We start from the raw sequence: 21,843 nt of genomic DNA, 5'->3' as shown, positions 1-21,843 counted from the left end.
TAAGGGGCTGTTAAGCTATAGATCTTCTTGTGCTGGGAATTAAGCAAGATGAGTTTCAGTTAACATTCATTAAGATGGATGATACTGTCTATTCTCTTTTGAAGCAAATCCTAGATGTTATTGATTACCTTTTGCATATGTGAGCCTGTGCAAGAAAAAGATCACCTCACCAACTGCTGATGGGCAAAGAGAGTTTTGTTTTTTATTTTTTTTTGCAAACACGCATTTGGTTTGGGATGTATTTGCAAAGCCCCCTTCCTCTACTTAACAGATGGTACCTGAAGAAGCTCTGTTAGTGCTGATCACTGTATTAAACTGGCCTGAAGGGTAAATGGATGCTGAATTCACAAGTGACACCCTGTTACCTCCAGCTTGAGCCAAAAAGGTGAATCAGAGCTGGCAGCACTAGTGATCCACAAATGTAGATGATTAATGAAATCTCCCTTTACAGAATATTTAAATGAAGAAATAGGTATAACATCCAATTAATACATCTTTCATGTAGACAGATGCATCTGAAGAGCATGCATTTTGAATTGATAAAGACACATAAGAGTTCTCCTTAGATATTACGACAAAATGCACAAAGCAGAGTCAAATTTGCATCCGCTTTCTCACTGCTTCCTTTGTAAAAGATGTGCCTCGAATGAACTCTCTTTAAAAGCATGCACATTTCTGTTCCCAAAGTGGAAAATTCCTTGATGGAGATGGGAAATTCATTATTTTGACAGTAAGAACAGCACCAAAATCAGGTATCTAAAGAATTACCGGTACCTTCTCTCTTTTGAACCTGCTGTTCTGCCAAGATCATAACGTGAGACTCTGTTCCAGGCTTTTCCTTTGACAGGTGGATGCCAGAAGCAAGGCCTTTCCAGTGGTGACCCCCCAATTTGGGGCTCCTTAGCCACATTCAGCTTGCTAGCACTTTACTTTGGGGGGCCCAACCAAAAACTGTTCTAATGACAAATGCAATAGATCTGTTCATTATTTTAACCAATGTTTACTTCTGCTGTTCTGTATATTTGTTATTTCAGATTGCGTTGTTTCAAATCTGACTTTTTACATGTCATCTTGAACATTCCTCTTGTCAGAAAGTTGAAGTAGCACATTTTGAAATAAACAGCACAATCCTATGCATATTTACCCAGAAAAGGACCACTGTGTTCAGTAGGGCTCACTCCCAAGTAAGCCTAAACACACACAAATCTAACTGCAATATTAATGCAACTGTCCCGCAGAAAAAAAATGTATTGCTATAGAATTTCATACTCAGTCTGTTGGCTTGAGGCATTATTAATTTGTTGTTGTCGTAGGCATAAAAGGGAAATCAAGCATCTTCAACTTAATTAGTGACTGGTTTGGCACAATAATTGCCTTTCACTTTCTTGTTTACTGCACTGTAGGGAGGAAAACTCTAGCGTAAATGGCATTTGGGAAGTGGGAGTCAGGCTTCTCCTCATCACGACTGGCAAATGTTGATGTACAGGAAATATCCTGGCTGAAAAGAAGAATCCTTACCTTGAGCTTGCTGCTCTTATGCACATTTATTCAGAAGTAAAACCCATTGAGTTCATTGGGACTTACTCCAGGTAATTGTGCATAGGCTTGCAGCCTTAGACATTAATCCTGTCCCAGCGCAGAGGAGAGGATTTGATGACCCTTTAAGTCCCTTGGAACACTATAATTCTATTGTTCTATTGTTGGCCATATACTGGCTGTGGCAAGCTATTACACCAACAATATCTATTGCATTACTCTGAACGATGCTGCTTTGGGGGCTCTCAAGTGTGAAAGACAACATATAAAAACAATTCTTTCTTTTAAATCTGCTATCTTTTCAAGGCTCCTCAAAGCTCCTTTATCTGTTAACTCAGCGCACTACATCATTCCAAGTGCTCTTTCTCTCATATGTGGGAAACCTATGCTCCCTCTTTTTGCCTGCAGCTTTACAAGGAAAGAGCTGCTATGCGTCATTCTTTATAAGCTTAGTAGGAAAGGACAACCTGTTATGGAGCCTCGCCTGAGTAAAGAGAGCAAGATATAACACTAATTGCTTTGTAAAACAGGTGATGAATCATGATCCAGAGGATTTTGGAAAGCTTTCCATTACGCAGGGGTAGAGAACCTCTGGATGCTTTCAGGCTCCAGCTCCCATCAGCACCAGGAAGCATGGCCAATAGACAGTGATGGTTGCAGGTGGAGTATCTAGCAACATCTGGAAAACCAAAGGTTCCACACCCTGGGCTACCCTTAGTCCACACACAGTCTAGATCTTGCGCCTATCTTTTGCACCTGAAAAGCCCTTCTTGAGAAACTGGTTTCATTCTGAAAATAAAATCACACTGCAGATTGCATCTGTATTACTCTGCAGTGTGACCAGTTGAAAACAGATGTAGGCAGTCCCAACAGCAGCCGGGGGATGCGGGGAGATGTATCCACATATGTCCAATGATGTTGTGAGTGGGGATGTGCTAAGAAGATTGCAGCCACTGCTTCCTTCTTCACTTACCTGAGGCATATGCAGGGAGGAAAAGGAGTGGACAACCTAATAAAGAGGAGGGTTTTCAAATGCATACCAGGCATCTACACCCACCCTTGGGGACAGCAGGATTTAGAATCAATCTAGATTATTTTTTTTATAAAAAATTAATTTTATTAAAGTTTTCTTGGTTTACAAAGGTATGCGCAATGTCTCTTTTTTCAAGTTACATTTTCCATAGGTCAGTTTCATTTGTTGAGACATTAGGGTTACATTAGGAAGAAAAGAGGGAAGAAGAGGTGGAGGGGGCCATGGTGGGTGGGGGTGGGGTCGGGAGGCAATATTTCTATTTTGCTTAATGTATGTGTGGGTTTTGTGTCAGTGTCGCTTGTGAGGGTTCTCTTTGCTATTCACTTGTGTTCCTTTGATGGTGAGAGAAATTGGGGTTGGCCTAAGGTGCGGTTGCTTGTTTGTGATTGGCTGTGTTGAACTTTGTTTTTGTGTGTGAGTGGGGTAGGTGGATGTTTTTGAATCAGGTTAGCCATATTGATTCATATGCTGTTGGTGGATTCTTGTCTTGTTGGGCTGTGTATGTGATGAAAGGGAGCCATACCAGAGTGAAGGTATCGTCTTCTATTTGTCCCTGTGTCAGTTTCAGTTTATCGGTTAATTTTCCTAGTAGGGCTGTTTCCCATACTATTTGGTACCATTGGTCTATGCCAGTGTTTTTCAACCTTTTTTTTTGGGCAAAGGCACACTTGTTTCATGAAAAAAATCATGAGGCATACCACCATTAGAAAATGTTAAAAAATTTAACTCTGTGCCTATATTGACTATATATAAAGTAATTCTCTTGAATAGGAATCAAATAAACACAAAGAAAGTATTTTATAATTACTTTATTATGAAATAGTAAGTAAACAGAAATATGAAAAATTATAAAATACTTTATTCAGTGCGCAACCTGGGCCTGTTTGGCTGAACACAAAGCTGATATTCTGGCTGGAATCGAACGTTGCGGACCGTACTCTGCTCAGCGGGGATTGATCCGCTGATCCCCGCTGAGCCGGCGGATGACAGCTCCGTCTCCGCACTGTGTGCGGAGAGGGAGATGTCAGAGCCCCGCTGCTCTCTATGGGGAATCGGATGAAAGCGGACCGCCTGTCCGCTCTCATCCGATCCCATCCGATCTGATCCCCACCCAGGACGGATGGAAAATAGGGTGGACACAGTCTGGCGCCCGCCTAGTGGGCGAAAATTTGACATTTTTTTAAAAAAATCTTTCAAATTTTTCAATTTTTCCCACGGCACACCAGGCAACATCTCGCGGCACACTAGTGTGCCGTGGAACAGTGGTTGAAAAACACTGGTCTATGCTTACTCTTCACAGGTCTCTCCAGTGTCTGGCTATGATGTTTATGGTTGCTGAGGGTAGGTGGGAGAATCAATCTAGATTAAAAGCAGCATGTTAAGGATGAGCATGAACTGTTCCAGATTTATCTTAGAGTTGGAAGGGACCCATGGGTCATCTAGTCTAACCCCTGCAATGCAGGAATCTCAGCTAAAGCATCCATGACAGATGGCCATCCAACCTCTGCTTAAAAACCTCCAAGGAAGGAGAGTCCACCGCCTCTCGTGGGAGTCTGTTCCACTGCCAAACAGCTTTTACTGTCAGAAAGTTTAGTCAGAATCTCCTTTCTTGTAACCTGAAGCCATTGCCTTGAGTCCTACCCTCCAAAGCTGGAAAAAGCTATATGCCTGTGCAACAAATGGGTTAGTGTGTTCGCAGCCTCTGTTTAAAACTATATCCAGCTTAAAGTAGTTAATATTTTTTTTACTGCTTTACATGTGAGCAAAAATCTGCTCTGCTTGCACAACATCAATGCTTGATACAACCCAGTTGGTTGCATCTAACAATAGTCATACTAAGAATAGACCCACTGAAATTAATGGACCTAAGCTAGGCATGCCCATTAATTTCTAAGGATTTCCTCTGCATATAACGAGCAATGAATACAACCCAATGTGCTATCTTTCTTCTCGTAGGAATACTTTTTACATAGGGAAGAGTTCAAAATCACAACTCTCTCTCACACACACAACCACACATTCAGTCTGAACTGTACACTCCAGGAAGGACTCTACCACATACGGTAATTGTTCTCAATGTATAGTTCTGAGTCCCCATATCAGCCTAACCAATCTCTTACAGCTGATAGAAAGACAGTTCTGTACAGGAAACGACATGCAATCCACTTATAGATTGTCACATGTAAGATGAGACTAAAGATGTGAAGGGAACATGGACCCGATCAAGACTGTTTGTCCACTCCTATACATTTAGGCAGCCCTTATTGTTTTTGAGAGAATCAAACGAGATAATGGTAACCATTATCTGTGTTCCTGTGGCAGGAAAGAAATCTAAATAAATATATCAGACCAACCCTGGGGAGCAAGGATACCATCTTACAAAGCAGATAGAAGACAGAGATGGAGACATGATGTTCCCAAGGCAAAGTATCATCATGATCCACATGGGCTATGATTGAGAAATGGAATACTGACCAGGAAAAAACATGCTCTAAGTATTGATTGTGCCCATCAACAGCTGAAATGTACCAAGGCCACAAAGGCTTGGTTCATGGATTTTCCTTAGTAGGAGAAAGCATGACTTTTCATTTCATAAGGGTAGTGTGATCAAAGGCAAGCAAGTGCAAACTCACACCTACCAAACTGAGAATGGTATCCAACTAACAGTTATACTAGCACAGTGACTCTTTGTTGGGCAATGTAGGTTCCCCATCCTATCCTCTCCCCACCACAGTGTGACCCCTAAAGCTGCTCTGGGTTTCCTCTGAAGCAGATTTAGTCAGCATGCAGGGAGAGAAGAGGGCAGGGAAGTTACATTGTGCAGCCAAAAGTCATTGCACTAGTGTACCTGTTTTAATTGGATACTGCCCTGAGTGTAGCTCCTCATGGGACCATCACCGAGAACCTTATTTTGTTGCCTTATTCGTCCATCGGGGAACTACCATTTCTCAGTAGATTTAACTAAGCTATAACTCTGCTGACCTTAAGTTGTGTATTCTCTGCAAACTGAAGGAGAAAAGTCCCCAAACATTCCTGAAGTTATTAGTCAGGGGCAGGGACATTTCACACAGGGCACAGTTAAAGGGCGGAGCTCTCACCCTCAGGAGACGGTGGTGGCCACAAACTTGGATGGCTTTAGAAGAGGATTATGAGGAAATGAGGGCTATGCTCTGCCTCCGCCGTCAGAGGCAGCATTCTTCTGAACACCAGTTGTTGGAAACCACAAGGGACAGTGCTCTTGTGCTGAGGTCCTTTCTGAAGGTTTCCCGCAGGCATCAGGATGCTGAATTAGATGCATCTTTGGCCTAATGGAGCAGGGTTCCTCTTCGGTTCTTACATTTAAAATCAATATTTTGCATCCTGTTGGTTTAAGAGTTTCATAGAATCAATGGAAGGGACCACAAGGGTCATCTTGTCCAACTTCCTGCAATGCAGTAATCTTTTGCCCCGCGTGGGGCTCAAACCCAGGACCCCGAGATTAAGAGCCTCATGCTCTACCAACTTAACTCATATTTTTAGGGGGCCAAATTTTGGTCCAAGAGGGCTAAAAATGACTGGAGAAGATCCACAGTAGACTGAAATAATTAGTGGAAAGAAAACATTTGAGAAATGCAGAATAGATGGTTGGTCCTCCCTTTTTGTTCTCATTCACAAGCCTCATTGGGGGGGGGGGGAAATGGAGGTCTTGCTGGAGAAAATCTGGAGGACTGTATGTGGCTGCCTGGCGAGAAGACTGTTTGCTTTATTTCTTTCAGCAGGCAACAAAGATGAAGCCAGCCGGTTTTTACAACAAGGAACAAAGATCCACTTCTACCCACACTAAAGATAATGAAAAGTAAGTTATAAGACATGGGAAAATGGAGAGATGTTTCACTAGTGTCAAATGTACAGGATCCCCCCACCCTCGTTCTACCTTTATCTTGTTTCATTGATTTCCCTTGCTCCCATCAAGACCTTTCTGCCTCACACACAAGTGGGATCCAATTATTGCAGACTATCTCCCTCTAGAAGGCCATTGCTCATCAGTGTCAGCCATCGAGGTGATTTGCACTTTCTTTGTGCCACTACTTTTACTCTTTCTCCCTTACCATCTTTGTCAATTCCCATGAGCCAGGCTGCTGGTTACAATTACCGTACCAAGGTGTGACTCAGATGGGAAAGCTGGAGTAAATACTGGACACCGAATGGGCCACTAACTGCAAACACAAGACAGTGGGCTTTTTTCAGTCTGAGGGCCCCGTTCCTTGATGGGCAACTTTCTGAGGGCCACATATCAGGCAAAAGCTCCAGGTCAGTGAGGCCAGAGTGAGCAGAGCGACGGATGTGACCCTTTATACAATAGCCTACGTTCCAGACACACAAAAGTCTGAGGTCTCTACACTCCCTCCGCTGAACACACTTCCATCTCCCACTCTGTATTTCTTTGAAAATGTAATGTCCATTTATTTATCCATTCATTTATTATATTTGTAACCTGCCTGATCACAAGTTGATCCAGGGAATGGTACAATAAAACACATTTAAAAAATCCCAAACAATAAAACTAGTCAATACAATTATACCCTAAAACAAAAGCAGGTAACAAGTCAACACCAGCAGGTATAACTATACTTAACCCACACAAATGTCTGAGCAAGCAAGCCTGCCTTCAGCTGGTGCTGAAACTCAAGAAGGGGCCAGCTATATATTGAGAGGGAAGGCATTCCACAAACAGGGCGCCATCGCAGACTAGGCCCTCTCCCATGTTACTACACAATTAATCTTATCTAGCTGTGGAAAACCAAGGGAAGATTGATGACGGGTGAGGCACTCCATTAAGTATTTATGCCTATGGCTCATCCCCACTTTCGGTGGACCCATATTTTGATTGTTCCATGTACTGATTTATTCCCCCGGCTCCAAGAGCTTTACTCATTGCTCTGTGGCCATGCCTTGTGAAAATCTGATCCTACTCTCTGAGCCGGATTTTATCAGCTGCACAGAAAATCTGCGGAGGGATTTTGCCCTGGCGACACTTCCCAGGCCCCTCCCCAGACCACACCCTTCACTGGCCCTGCTCTGTACCCTTCCCTAGTGATTTAGTCAGCCTACAATATGGTTTTGACCTGTGATAATACTGCTTGATTGCCTGGATGGAGAATGGAGAGTGGCCATTGGTATGTGGCCGCCAGAAGATTGGCTGTGAAGAAGAAAAATTCCCTACTCCTGCTTTATGGAACAAGTTAATCCTCATTGAGAATTTGGTCATGATACAATGTGACAATGGGGTGTGCGTGTGATATATATTCATTCAGTTGTTTTATATCTGTACTCAACACCTGACAAAGGCCCAGTCTGCATGTCACGCTAAGCCAAACGAAATGTGAATGAGTGAGTATGCAAATATACGGAGCAAGAACTGTGGTGACTTTGCTCATCCTCTGCTACTGCTGTGCAACCCAGAGCTAAGTCATGATTTACCTTGGTGTTATGTCCAAACCAGGGATTCTGGTTTGTTTCTTCCAGACAACTCATGAATTATCATTCAATAACAAACCATGGCTAGAACATGTGGGTTGTCTGGAGCAAAACACACCATGAGCCTGGGCTTAGATATAACATGAAGACAAACCATAGCTTAGCTCTGGGTACTTATGGCAGTAGCAGGATGGTGGAAGGAGCAACACAGTTATGACTTTAATTTCATGAACTCGCATACTCGTTCTGTAACACTTAGACATAATTTGACTTAGCGTTATGTGTAAAGCTGTGTGGACTTCCAGATGCTGTTCTCTACAAATTATTCCCTAGTGTTCCACTCCCCAAACGCCATTCAAATGATCTTCCAGCACTTCTTAACTGGACAGAAATCTCCTCACGGGGGAACAGTGGATGCCTTATTGGGAGTTATTTTTTTGGGTACATAACAAGGTTGTGTTGCAGGCAATCCCTTAATTATTATCCTTGACCTTGGGAAAAAAACCCTGAAAATAACAGCCCCAGTGAGATGAAGCAGCTTTGCAATTACATTGCATAATGTTGTCACACGAAGGGGTTGTCAGGGAGATAATGGTAAACACCAGGCTGGGTTCTGTCTGAAAAATAATTGGAGTCAGCTCCCTTTGTGGCTGGTGTAGAGGAGCAAAATGGAAGAGTAAATTAGCAGTTACTGGAGACATTAGCAACAACATTGTGCTTACCAGTGACCAGAACACTGTCTGCCTTTAACTACTGTGGCATGAAATTGCCTCGCTTTCTTTCTAATGACAGCCAAATTTTCAAATGGACGTCCTTTCGATTCAAGCCGCCCAAAAGCTGCCAGCAGCGGGATCTTTGTTTCTTATGCTGCTATTTACAGTAGTTGTAACATCAAGGGCATCATTTGACAGAGATTTCACTCCCACCCAGGAAATAAAGACAGAGTGTGTATGTTATCGGTGGTGGCTAACGCGCATTATTAGAGGGACGAGCTTTTCTTTTCCGTCTGGCTGGATGTCTCATGGACTTCCTTGAGGTCAGGCACTGTTCCCGAGGGAAGGATTTAGCTCCTGGCAACTCCCTGTTATTTTGCCTTCTTGCTTTCTCCCTAATTGCTGCTGTGCAACACCTGTTTCATCTCAAGAGACCCTCTCCAGCTGTTGTCAGTGCCACCACTCTGCTCCGCCAGTAAAAAGGAATGCTGTGTGCATACCAAAGAGAAGTGTAAGAATCGGAGGATCTCTGCGTGGGTACTTTGCTAGCAATACTTCAGCGCCAGCAGGCATCCAGCTTTCTTTCTCTGACGATTCACAGAACCTGGGTCCGCATAGGAACACAGTGTGATAAGGGCCACCAGCTTTGATGGCTTAAAAATGCGATTAAGACAAATTTGTGAAGGGGAAGGCTCTCAATGACTTTATGTGACTGCCAGACTCAGAGGTGGAATGCCTGTGGAAGGCAGTTGCTGAGGTACAGCAGCAGGAGAGGGCTGTTGGCCTCATGTCCTGCTGGTGGACTTCCCATAGGCATCTGAACAATGCCAGAGTTCATCCTGCATCCTTAACTACATATGAAACTGGCTTGGCCTGAGCATAGGTGCCAACTCTATAAGGCTTAGGTGTCTTCAACCCCCCAATTTTGAGGGCGCGGAGGAGGGCGAGTGCAGAATCAGCCACCTACCGATGCAACAGTCAGCACACATTGCCTGTTCACTGCCTTGTTCCCTAAGCAACCCCCCTCCCCCGTGCTGTTGTTTTTCCTCATAGGGAAGACCCACATCACTGTGGCCCTTCCACCACCTGCCCAGCGTCTCTCTCATAATGAGGCTGCCAGGACTCTCCGGAGTGTCCTGGGGTGTTTCACCATGGGGATGGGGCCCCCTGCAAAGTCGCCTGGAGCAGTAGCAAAAGGACAGTTCCACTTCCTGGTCCTGCCGCGGCACTGTTTTGCAATGGGTCGCTGCCTCTGCTGTGCCTCCTGCTGTAGCCTCAGGGCAGGCCAAGCAGGGACTGCGAGTCCCATCATGCCTCGGCCCCGTCTGCCCTCTCCGCCGAGCTTGCTTCCTCCACAGGGCCAGCCACAGTGAAGCAGGAGAGCCAGGAGCCGAGCACAGGGTCATGCCTCACAGCTAGGCTTTGTGCTCAGACTCCTCCCACTATTGGTCTCCTCCCGATAGGACAGCTGCATTGCACATGTGATGTCACATATGCACAAACACCGCCCCCCCCCCAATGTTGGGCAGAACTCAGCGCCTCAGGTTCTGAGTCTGAGTCTGACCCATTTAGCCTTCTCCTATTTGCCTTAATGTGAAGCAGCTCTTCAAGGGTTGGGGCTTGTTACCTATGGTTGTTACCTGAGGTCTTTTTGACTAGAGATGCTGGGAATTGATTTGAACCTAGGATCTTCCACACACAGTCATGCGTTGTACCAACAAGCAGTGGCTACCACTTCACACAAAGCATTAGAGTAATGTAAGCTAGCACTTCCAGGTACTTCTGCCATGCTGAGACTGCCTTGCTCAGCAACTTCATCTGAAGAAGCAGCAGCTTTTTCAGGCTGAGTGGACTTTGTCTTTAAGGACATGTCATTTCATTTCATTGCGCCTGGGAAGCATGGCCTCTACTAGATCTCATCTAGTGGATGAGTCATTATTACATTAAGTTAGCAGCATAATAAACATGATTTAATATAACTTGAGTCTCTGCTGATGGGGAGATAAGCAAAGCTGTCTGTACACTAAATCTGCCCACTTGTGGGAGAGGCATCGAACATTTTATTTCAGATGAGACACTGAAGAGCAGGAACAGGAAGCATAAGAGATGTGCATTTCCTGGTCTCTCAGTGTAATTGTCACACCCAAAGCTGCTTATAACAGGCATGTTTGGAAGATGGACTGGTTATTTTCTTATACAGGGCAACTACTGGTACCCTGCTCATAAATATCAACTCCAGAATCATAAACAGAAGCGTATTTTCTTTGTTTATTTCCAAATACCTGATCTTCATGTTCTTTCAGTGTCCTGTGAATAAATGTACTGATTTGGTTAACTACATTGCATTGAATTCTGCGATGGGCAATCATGAAAAAAAAATTTTTGCCTAACATTCGCAACGTTCTTTGCTATTTCTGTGAAACTACTGAGGGACCGTGTATTTTTTTAAAGAGCAGGCTAGGGACATTGGATACCCATGCAAAGCAAGAATGAGGGCAATCAAGTTAGGGCAAGCTATGATAGCTAAAAATGGAATCTTCACACTCAGAGACAATGCAGACCTAATTATATGATAAACAAAAGGAACCAGCTGTTCCAGTTGTTATTTTTCTAAGCTCACTGTGGAGAGACGGAATTTTGGACTAGGCGGAACTTTGGTTTCATCTAACAAGGAACTTGCTATGTATTTATGCCCTTCAGGACTTCTTTCTGGAAATCCTTCCTGTCCTTTTGTCAAATTCATTCATGTTCTGTGTGTGTGTGTGTGTGTGTGTGTGTGTGTGTCTAAAAATGTTGGTTACATGTGAATGTATGTAATTTAACCCCTACACCACTTTTCAGAGTGAAAAAATACACTAGACAGGATAAATTTATACCAGAGATGCTGCAGCAGATAATGGAGGAAGCTTAACTGTTTCCCTGTCTGCCTAGTCTCTTTTCCAAATTGCTGTCTCTCCCCCAAGTGCCTTCTGCCCAGGGGATTTCAGAAACAGCAAACATTACAGTATTCAGGAACTTTGTGGAGTGAAAAGCCACTGGTGTATGTATGGGGCAGAATTTATCACACAGAAATAGTGGGTGGGGAAAGGATTAAGGAGCTCTGCTTTCTCCATTCTAACCTCCTCCCACCGAAAGCAGTTTTTCATTTAAAAGTGATGCCAGGGCTTAGTTACACTTCTGCTTGTAACTTGAAGTTATCCCTTCAAATAGCAGATATTGGGGCAGGGAGTAATAGTTGGGGGGAAACTTGTATTTTTGTATTTCAGACAACAACAACCACTATTAGATGCTTCATTAATTGGAGTGGCACAACAGGAACAGTACATTTTTAAAACTAGCATTTTGTCCAATTTCACAAAGTGACATATTAGTGGCTGCAATGGGATGTGTGGTATAACACAAAATGATTTCCACATTTAAGAGAACAGAAAAAGAAACAGGACTATAAATGGTGCGGACCTGCCCCCCCCCCCATTAGCCCCTCATAATCATTGGGGGAAAGGCACCCCCATGCTCACTCACAAAGAGATGCTCCTTGCACTTCTCCTCTGTTCAGAATGAAAGGGAATATGGGTGTCCAGTCATGGCATTCACTGACAGGTGAGCATGTTTAAGGGCTTTGTGTTCAACGCAGGGAAGGATGAACCAAGGCAAACAGGAACTGAGGAGGAAGAGCAAACCACCTCTTGCACATTGTATATTTCTGAGGGGACATTTGATGAGACCTTTTGCAGGCGCCACAGGAAGTACTGACAGACACAATGGTGCCCATGGGTGCCCCAATGATAGACCCTGCTTTAGTTCATAGCATAGCGAGGAAGCAACTCATTGTTTCTGCTTCCCCAATTCACCTCTCGTGAGCTCTGATTCTTGGTGTCGGCAGCACACACTGGCAGAAATACATCTTTCAGAGCTGTTCTCTGCTCTTCCTTGCTTCTGTCCAATTAGAAGACTGCCAACAAGAAGACCATCACTCATCCAGCAGCTCCTGACAGAGCCGGACAACTGCAGAACATGAAGTGACCCCTTCTTTTGTATTATCCTCTAGCTCTGCACTAGCCAAAATGCAATTCTTTTTGCTGACGAAAAGTGTGTGAACTTGAGTGTGCGTGAATGTATGTGTCTCTTCGATCCTGATAAGTACTGTCTTCCTTAAAAGGAACTTTGCATTTGACTGACTTCCATACACTTGTCAGCTTATGTGAATTATTTATTTTCGCGAGTGGCAGGAACTCATGCTGTCAGAGCTGCTTCCAGATCCTAGCTCACAGAGGATCACGCTAGCCAGCGGTCACTTGTAAAAGTCTTTATTGAGTAACAGTTTCCATTCTCAAGCTGCTGCGCGCAGCTCTACGTCTTAAGGGTTAGACCGGCAAAGCTCCGTCTGAGTCTCCGCCCCCTGTGCACCAGCTTACTAACCTAGCCTTACTCCACCTTTTCCGCCTGACCGTTCTTCTCTGGGTCCCTCTGCCCCCCGTGGTCTCTTCCTTCCGGGATTCTTCTGACGCTGACCCCCCGGACCCTCCTGTCTCCTTGCGCCGGGCTTTAGGACCTGGCTCCCTTTCTGGGCTGCTTACTGCGCCACCTTCCTGTGCATTTGAACTTGGCGCGCGCGCCCAACCTTCCACTTTCCGCCTGACCGTTTCTTCGCTCCCCGATGGAGGTGTGGCCACTCCTGACTCGTGCCCTCCCTCCTGTTGCGAGCTGCCAGCGCTTGATACCTGGCGCCCTTCCTCTCCCCTGCTCTCTGTTGGTGACGCTGGTCCCGATTTCCAACTGCTCCCCTCTGAGCCCCCTCTGGACCCTTCTTCCTGGGGTGTCCCCCTAGGCTCCCCCCTTGCCCTGGCCACTGGTGCTCCTTTCTGTGAATCTTCTGATTCACTGGAAAGACTCGGAGATCTCGGGTCGTCGTCATCACTCATCTTTTCTTCTGCCTCCTCCCCCTTGCTCTCTGTTTCCTCCCTTGCCCTTGCCTCTGCTCCTGAACCCCTGACACATGCAATGCCACAGTGGCAACTTACGAGAGCAGGCAAGAGACATTTACTGGTTAAAATTATTAAAATTTAAATAAATTAGGAACTCCTTGGTACATGGGCTTTTTAAAAATGTATTGAAGGACAGATACAGTGGCTGTGGCTCAATTCCAAGAGCAGTATTCAACTGAATAATTACACAAAGGATTACTGCTAGAATAGCATGACTTCCCCCATCTCCTCCCTCCACCTGTGGCCCACACCACCCTGAAATCTGCTCTGAAAGCTTGGGGGAATGGACAGAGCAGCTTTGGGGGGCAAACAGTGGGGAGAGGGAGGGAGAACATTTGCCTTGTGCCACATTGAACCTAGACTTTATTTTGGAAGCATGGTAACCACTGGAGACACAAATCATGATCCGAAACCATGCTGAAAAGGCAGCTGTTTTCAGCTGGCTTTATTTGTGTGAATATGGCCCAGGTTACATGAGAAGTAATTTGCATCAGGGTGATATCCATATTTGGGTCTCCAGTAACAAGGGATCAACTTTTCTGAAATTCTTGATATCAAGCTATCTCCGCAGGTGGTTTTTTTTTCTAATCCCCATTTCACTCTTTAATATTGATGAGAAGCGAGTCCCTCCCCCAGTTCCATTAAAAATACAAACAATTCTCACACATTATATGCATTACAATGGTACCTCGGGTTACAGACGCTTCAGGTTACAGACTCCGCTAACTCAGAAATAGTACCTTGGGTTAAGAACTTTGCTTCAGGATGAGAACAGAAATCGCGTGGCAGCAGCAGGAGGCTCCATTAGCTAAAGTGGTACCTCAGGTTAAGAACAGTCTCAGGTTAAGAACAGACCTTCAGAATGAATTAAATCCTTAACCTGAGGTACCACTGTACTATACATATGTAGCAATGCATACAACTCCATAAAATATGTATATATTAATAAAAATAAAATACAAATTTAGGTTGTAGAAATATAGTATAGCAAGAGGTTTGATACATTACACACACACATTCATACATACATAGAATCATAGAATCATAGAATCATAGAGTTGGAAGAGACCACAAGGGCCATCGAGTCCAACCCCCTGCCAAGCAGGAAACACCATCAGAGCACTCCTGACATATGGTTGTCAAGCCTCTGCTTAAAGACCTCCAAAGTAGGAGACTCCACCACACTCCTTGGCAGCAAATTCCACTGTCGAACAGCTCTTACTGTCAGGAAGTTCTTCCTAATGTTTAGGTGGAATCTTCTTTCTTGTAGTTTGGATCCATTGCTCCGTGTCCGCTTCTCTGGAGCAGCAGAAAACAACCTTTTCCCCTCCTCTATGTGACATCCTTTTATATATTTGAACATGGGTATCATATCACCCCTTGACCTCCTCTTCTCCAGGCTAAACATGCCCAGCTCCCTTAGCCGTTCCTCATAAGGCATCGTTTCCAGGCCTTTGACCATTTTGGTTGCCCTCCTCTGGACACGTTCCAGTTTGTCAGTGTCCTTCTTGAATTGTGGTGCCCAGAACTGGACACAGTACTCCAGGTGAGGTCTGACCAGAGCAGAATACAGTGGCACTATTACTTCCCTTGATCTAGATGCTATACTCCTATTGATGCAGCCCAGAATTGCATTGGCTTTTTTAGCTGCCGCGTCACACTGTTGGCTCATGTCAAGTTTGTGGTCAACCAAGACTCCTAGATCCTTTTCACATGTACTGCTCTCAAGCCGGGTGTCACCCATCTTGTATTGGTGCCTCTCATTTTTTTTGCCCAAGTGCAATACTTTACATTTCTCCCTGTTAAAATTCATCTTGTTTGTTTTTGCCCAGTTCTCTAATCTGTCAAGGTCGTTTTGAAGTGTGATCCTGTCCTCTGGGGTGTTAGCCACCCCTCCCAGTTACATACGGTACATACATAGATTTTTGTGTGTGTGTGTGTGTGTGTGTGTGTGTGTGTTGGCTTGTAACTTTATATTCAATTTTGCATAAAAGTTGTTTTTTTAAACAAAGAAACTCTGACAATGCATTAGTGACTTGGACATACATGGGTACTCAATGCAAGAAGCAGTCTGATGTGAGCAAAGCTGTACCGGGTCAGAACCACAAAAATCCACATTGGATTCCCCCTTCATTCCTTCCAGTGAAAACAATACCACTGGATAATGTATTTATTGGTTGCTTTTATAGCCCACCTTTTTTCCAAGGAGCTCAAGGTGGCGTACATGGTTCTCCCTCTCCTCAATTAATCCCCATATATGGTTCATATTCCTAAAAGGAAAGTCACAGTGGTTACATTCTGCACTCTGACATCTCTGCAAAAAGACTAGGAAGGCTCCAGGTGCAAGAGAGATCTTCCTGATTCCAGGGTGGCCTCAACAGGGATAGGCAAATATGTTAGTTTTGGCTTCTTTCAGTGTAGCATTTTCCCATTGAGTTCAGTTCTCCACGTTTCCACATCAGTTTGCAGTAATAAAAAAAGAAGTCATGAAAATTCATCACCATTTTGGTGTAAATTTCTGCAAATATGCCTAATATGTACATTTTTTCAAAGTAATTTCTCCTAAAATAATACACGTTTGAATGTTGTTTGCATTAATATATGCCTCTTATGCACACTTTCTCTTAACATATGCATGTTTTTACACATTTCTTGGCATTGCAAACTTTAGAAAGGTGCAAAATTCAAAAGATGGCTGTGTTTTGATCCAGATATTGGAAAGCGTGAATGAAACTAGGCTCACCTTTTCCCCTCAGTTTCAGATTTGTTCAGAAATGCTGTGGAAACATGGCTCCCAGATTGCGGGGAGAGGGGATATTCATCAGCTGAATTTATCCTGCCATGTATTGTTTTACAATGCAGTCTCACAAAAAATAAATGAAAATAGCATCCGCCTTCTACCTGGCTTTGCTTGTTGCTTTGAGGAAAAGAGGCCTATGAGCAGATCAGGCTAATTACAGTGGTTCCTCAGGTTACATACGCTTCAGGTTACAGACTCCGCTGACCTAGAAATATTACCTCAGGTTAAGAACTTTGCTTCAGGATGAGAACAGAAATCATGCAGCGGCAGCAGGAGGCCCCCATTAGCTAAAGTGGTGCTTCAGGTTAAGAACAGCTTCAGGTTAAGAATGGACCTCCGGAATGAATTAAGTACTTAACCCGATTTACCACTGTATTAGATTATCCTTAGATAGTATGGAGCTAGGCTTTGTCCAGAGAAACGGCTGGACACTCTGGTTAAAGGAAACAGAGAATGACAGCCATATACGTTAACTTTATCACAGAGTATAAAAATCACCAGGTAGCGCAAAAGAAATGCTGCTTTAATCTCCTGAAGAAGGAGAGAGGCATACTGCTTTGTCAGGTGCTACAGAAGGAGTGATAGTCTTGCCTGGGAGTCCTGCTACTGAGTGTTATGGGAACTCCATCTGGGCAGCATTAAACAGCTATTCTGACTGGTGAAAAACACACTTCAGGCCTGCCCAAGCCGAATGCGGCTCACAAGAGGGGTCACAAGTGGGTCAGTTCATCGCATGCTTTTACTGCCTGCCTGGGACTGCCAAATTGGAAAGAGGAGTGTCAAGTACCTGACAAACCACTTTATGGGGCTCCTGGGTTGTGTCTGGTTTGCTGGTTCTCACTGTGTGCAGGTCTGTCGTAGGTTAATGATGTGCCAGCACTTCTGGTGTTAAAGTTGACGGAGGAGTCTCAAGTGCTGGCTCCTGTAAGTCCACAGCTGCATATTCCTTTCATTATCTACTCTACTCTTCTGTACAGTTGCCACATTAACAAGTCAGCCATGGTTTAAACACCTGTCTGTCCACGAGGAATAGATTTGAATAATGGAGATCTTACAGGGCTGGGGTGTTGTTTGGGGGGTGTTGTTGTAGAGGGAGTTGTTGCTGTTGGTTTTTTGTATCATTATTTTAGATCTTGTTATGATTTATGTGGAAATACACAAGTTTGGTTCTGTATTTTTTATTGTTTATAACTACTTTTGATATGTTGTTATGTTGATTTTAACTGTGGAAAGATTGCATACAGATAAAATGATGTATGTATGTATCTTTATTCAGAACATCCAGTATGTATCTTTATTCAGACCATATTTTTCTCTGCCTCTCCCCTCTCCCTTGTCCTCCTCAACTCCTAGGTCCTGCTCTGAATAATTTTCCTTCTTATTGCAAGTTCGCCATGTGTTAGACTGACTCCAAGTCCAGCCTTTGGATTGGTTGGGAGCACCAAATAAACCAGGGGTGGAGAACCTGTGACCCTCCAGATGTTGCTGGACTCCAACTCCCATCAGCCCTAGTCAGCATGGCCAATGGCCAGGGGCGATGGGAGTTGCTGTCCAACAATCTCTGCAAGGCCACATATTTCTATCCCTAGTATGAACTCTTCCTTGCTGGTTTAGTCAAAGGCTGCATTCAGACAGAAGTTTATTCCATCTGCCTGATGTTTCCTTACCTGTTAATTTTCATGTTTTATGTGATATTTCACATGACATAAAAGCCACGTCTGGGAATCTAGTGGAATCTAGCAAAAATCTAGTGCTCATTTCCATGTTGTCATTGTCAAAAATCTGTTTGCCACCCCATTAGCTTGGAAAATCACAAGCATTTTGCATTGTAATTTTTCCTTGGTTTTTATGATCATATCCCTGGACTCATATAATGAAATCTGGGGCAGTATCCTGGCATACAGTTCTTTCCTGCCATTTAAAATTTAGCATTGACTGAATAGCCAACATCCACACCTCTGGTTGATTAGGTACCTCCCAAACACCAGACTTTTGACAAGGAGACCCAACATTCCCAACTGGTTCCATAGCTCCAGCACTCCAATGGGCTGCAACAGTTAACAGTTAACTGATTCAGATTTTGTTGTTAGAGGACTTTTGCACATGCAGGAGACCACAGTGTAAATATGCACCTCGATTAACCCCAGATAATAGAAATAAGCAACATACTACTTCCTTACAGAAAGAACATCTGCTATTAATTCATTTAAAATCAAATTCTGTTACAATCAAGTCAGCTCCACCAAAGACTGGAATGCAGAAAGAAAATAAATTTACACTGGCTTTGCGGCAATGCTGCTGAGAATAGAATTTGGCTCAAAAAGATTTAAAGATAAATTTCACTTGGAATTATTGAAGCCTCTACTTATAATAGGAAATGGATAGATATCTTTCTGTTAGATCGTTCTTCTTTCTGTCTTATTTAATCAAATCCTTGCTCTGTAATCAGCTCTGATTCTAAGCCTCTATCTGCAAGGAGCAGAATAAGCTTAGAAAATAAAATGATTTAACATGTTGTTTCCTTCCCCATTTCTGTGCTGGTGTAATATATTTCACAATTTTTGTCACTCCTATTTCTACAAAGAGGTATGTGTGAAAGTTGTATGGTGTTCAGTGGCCGCAAGGACTATTCTGTAAAATCATTACTGAGTGACAAAATGTTGACACATTTTCCCATCAAGGTTTCTACTTTGGTTGTAGGGATATCACTTTGCCTAGGACACAGACCATGATGTACCTAGGGACGTGCAATTCTTCTTCTAGATAGCTTACCCAATGGTGCTGTGTCAGATCGCTAGACAGAATGTGGATTTGGGACAGTATATAATCAGTGACATCACTTCTGATTCAGCTTCCCATTGTCAGCACTATTTTTAAACAAATATATTATTCTTGCAATTTTCTTGATGGTAATAACATAGTGTTTCATCAATGTACAAAGCCAGAACTAGAACCACTGTCTAGTCCTAGAAGAAGCACAAAAGTCATTTCTCTTCCATCCCACGCTGACCTGCCATTTGGCGAAACTTTCCTTTCTTTGTTTGAAAGTTTAGCTCATAATCCAGGCAAAATTGTTGTTGTTGTTGTTGTTTAGTCGTTTATTCGTGTCCGACTCTTCGTGACCCCATGGACCAGAGCACACCAGGCACTCCTGTCTTCCACTGCCTCCCGCAGTTTAGTCAAACGCATGCTGGTCCAGGCAAAATTAAGAACCATAAAATCCAATTGAAATCAACTGGGCTTGAACTTAAGGGCCTTTACATTCCTGTATAAATCGACTACACATCTGATTGAGGGCTTCTTCCAGGCATCTGGTTGGCTACTGTGAGACTACATAAAGGACTACATAGGCCTTCAGGGCTTGACTTGTGTTTTTATTTACACACACACACATACACACACGCCTCTCTAAAGCATTAAACTAGCAATTCGTTTCCATCAAGCAACCACCATCATGCATATTGCCATCCTTCTTTTTCTTTCCATCCATTGCATATCCCCCTTTTTCCCTTTGCATCCTGCATAACACATTTCTCATGGCGGCCAAGGACTCCTAATGGTTCTGGGGATGGGAGCTGAGGGACTCTTATGTGACGTGGACCTTTATCTCAGCATCGCACTGCAATCACCACTTCATTCTCTCAGCAAAGATTATCAAACCAACAATCCCAAAGCACATCAGACCAATTGGGTGCACAATATAAAGGCAGTAGAAAAGGAATTCAGTTTGCCTCTTCAGGCCATATTCATCTTCACTTTCTGGCTGAACGAATGAAAAAAGATTATATTTTTTTTTTCAGTTTACAAGTGTGCTACAATAATAGATTTCTCATGATCTTGCTGAGATTATACAAAGGAAATTGTTATGTAGACTGCAACACTTCCTCTTTTTGGAGTACAAAATTCTCTGATTTATGACCAATATGACTCATGAGGTAGAAGAAAGGATATCATGGTTCTTGTAAAATATTTGGCAAAATAACTATATTAACACCTACATGCCTTTAACTAGAGAATGAATTGTGTGTGTGTGTGTGTGCAGACTCTCACTGGAGTGCAGACACACTGAGTAGGCCCTATGATTCCAGGAGCAAAAAACCTCCTTTTTTATTCTGACCAACCTCCTTCCTTTAGCCGCAGTGCTGAAGCTAGTAGTGACATTAGCAAGGGACCCAGAAATCCAGAAAAGGATATAGGCTGCCTTCTGGAGACAGAGACCTGAATGCAGTTTGAAAGAAGGAAAATTGTTTCTAGCTCTTCTCACTTTTGCCTCCGATGAGCATGTTTTGTAGGAGGGGGGGAGGGGTGTTGTATTTTCCCCAAAACCTGTTTCATCAGATGTGACAGCGAGACAAAGGATATGCATGTGTAAATCAAGGAAACTTAAGCCTCCCTTAAACCTCTTTCAAATCTCCTAAAAGTCACTGCCCTTCCCCAGACTTAAATACAGAAACAAGATGGTGACAATGTTCACCTTAGAAACAATCGGTCTGCCAATGGGTAGTCGTCATGATGGTTAAATGGAGTTTCCATGTTCAGTTGCAGTAGTCCTTTTTATATGATAATCTCATATGAAAAAAATGCACGTAGGTCATGTTGGAAGACTGCTACTGCTGTGCTCTATCTGCTTATGTTCATGGAGCCTCTGTATGATTCCTGCATGAAAAAGGCTAGTAAGGTAAAGGGACCCCTGACCATTAGGTCCAGTCATGACCGACTCTGGGGTTGCGGCGCTCATCTCGCTTTATTGGCCGAGGGAGCCAGCGTACAGCTTCCGGGTCATGTGGCCAGCATGACTAAGCAGCTTCTGGCGAACCAGAGCAGCGCACAGAAACGCCGTTTACCTTCCCGCTGGAGCGGTACCTATTTATCTGCTTCCACTTTGACGTGCTTTTGAACTGCTAGGTTGGCAGGAGCAGGGACCGAGCAACGGGAGCTCACCCCGTCGCGGGGATTTGAACCACCGACCTTCTGATCGGCAAGTCCTAGGCTCTGTGGTTTAACCCACAGCGCCACCCACGTCCCAAAAAGGCTAGTAGAATACTGAATACTAGTGGCTGGGAAGCGGCAATAGGACCCTTTGGCATCCAGTTGGCCACTGCAGCAATGAAGATGCTGGACTAGATGCTCCTTTGGACTGAACTGGCAGAGCTCTTTTTAATGTCCTGATGCTCTGCTGTTTTCAGCAGACAGATAGCTGTTGATGTCTACATATTTTCTGAGCAAATTATTTTCTTCCCCTTCCATTTCTTTCACTGCAAAAAATAATCCTGCCCCCTTCTTCTTTGATATGATGTGCCCACAGTATCTTCTAATGAG

The 21,843-nt window shown here is 43.8% G+C and overlaps 1 protein-coding gene across 7 annotated transcripts in view; it reads left to right on the top strand.

The window, feature by feature from the left end:
- Nucleotides 1–21,843, top strand: part of LOC308571272 (uncharacterized protein) — an 86,508-nt gene that overhangs the window by 40,726 nt on the left and 23,939 nt on the right. For 5 of the 7 annotated variants that reach the window (XM_081166876.1, XM_081166877.1, XM_081166879.1 and 2 more), the window contains exon 2: nt 6,325–6,404. The exons of 1 other annotated variant lie outside the window; for it this stretch is intronic. In XM_081166876.1, coding sequence (XP_081023002.1) covers nt 6,337–6,404 — 68 coding nt within the window. In that variant the 5' untranslated portion in view covers nt 6,325–6,336. The remainder of the gene's footprint in view (nt 1–6,324; nt 6,405–21,843) is intronic. One more of the 7 variants, XM_081166875.1, reaches the window with a different exon arrangement.

Source organism: Podarcis bocagei, assembly GCF_964188305.1.
Source record: "Podarcis bocagei genome assembly, chromosome: 1".
Lineage (NCBI taxonomy): Eukaryota > Metazoa > Chordata > Lepidosauria > Squamata > Lacertidae > Podarcis > Podarcis bocagei.
The sequence above is the reverse complement of the archived record's forward strand: the minus strand, read 5'-3'. Positions and strand labels throughout refer to the sequence as shown.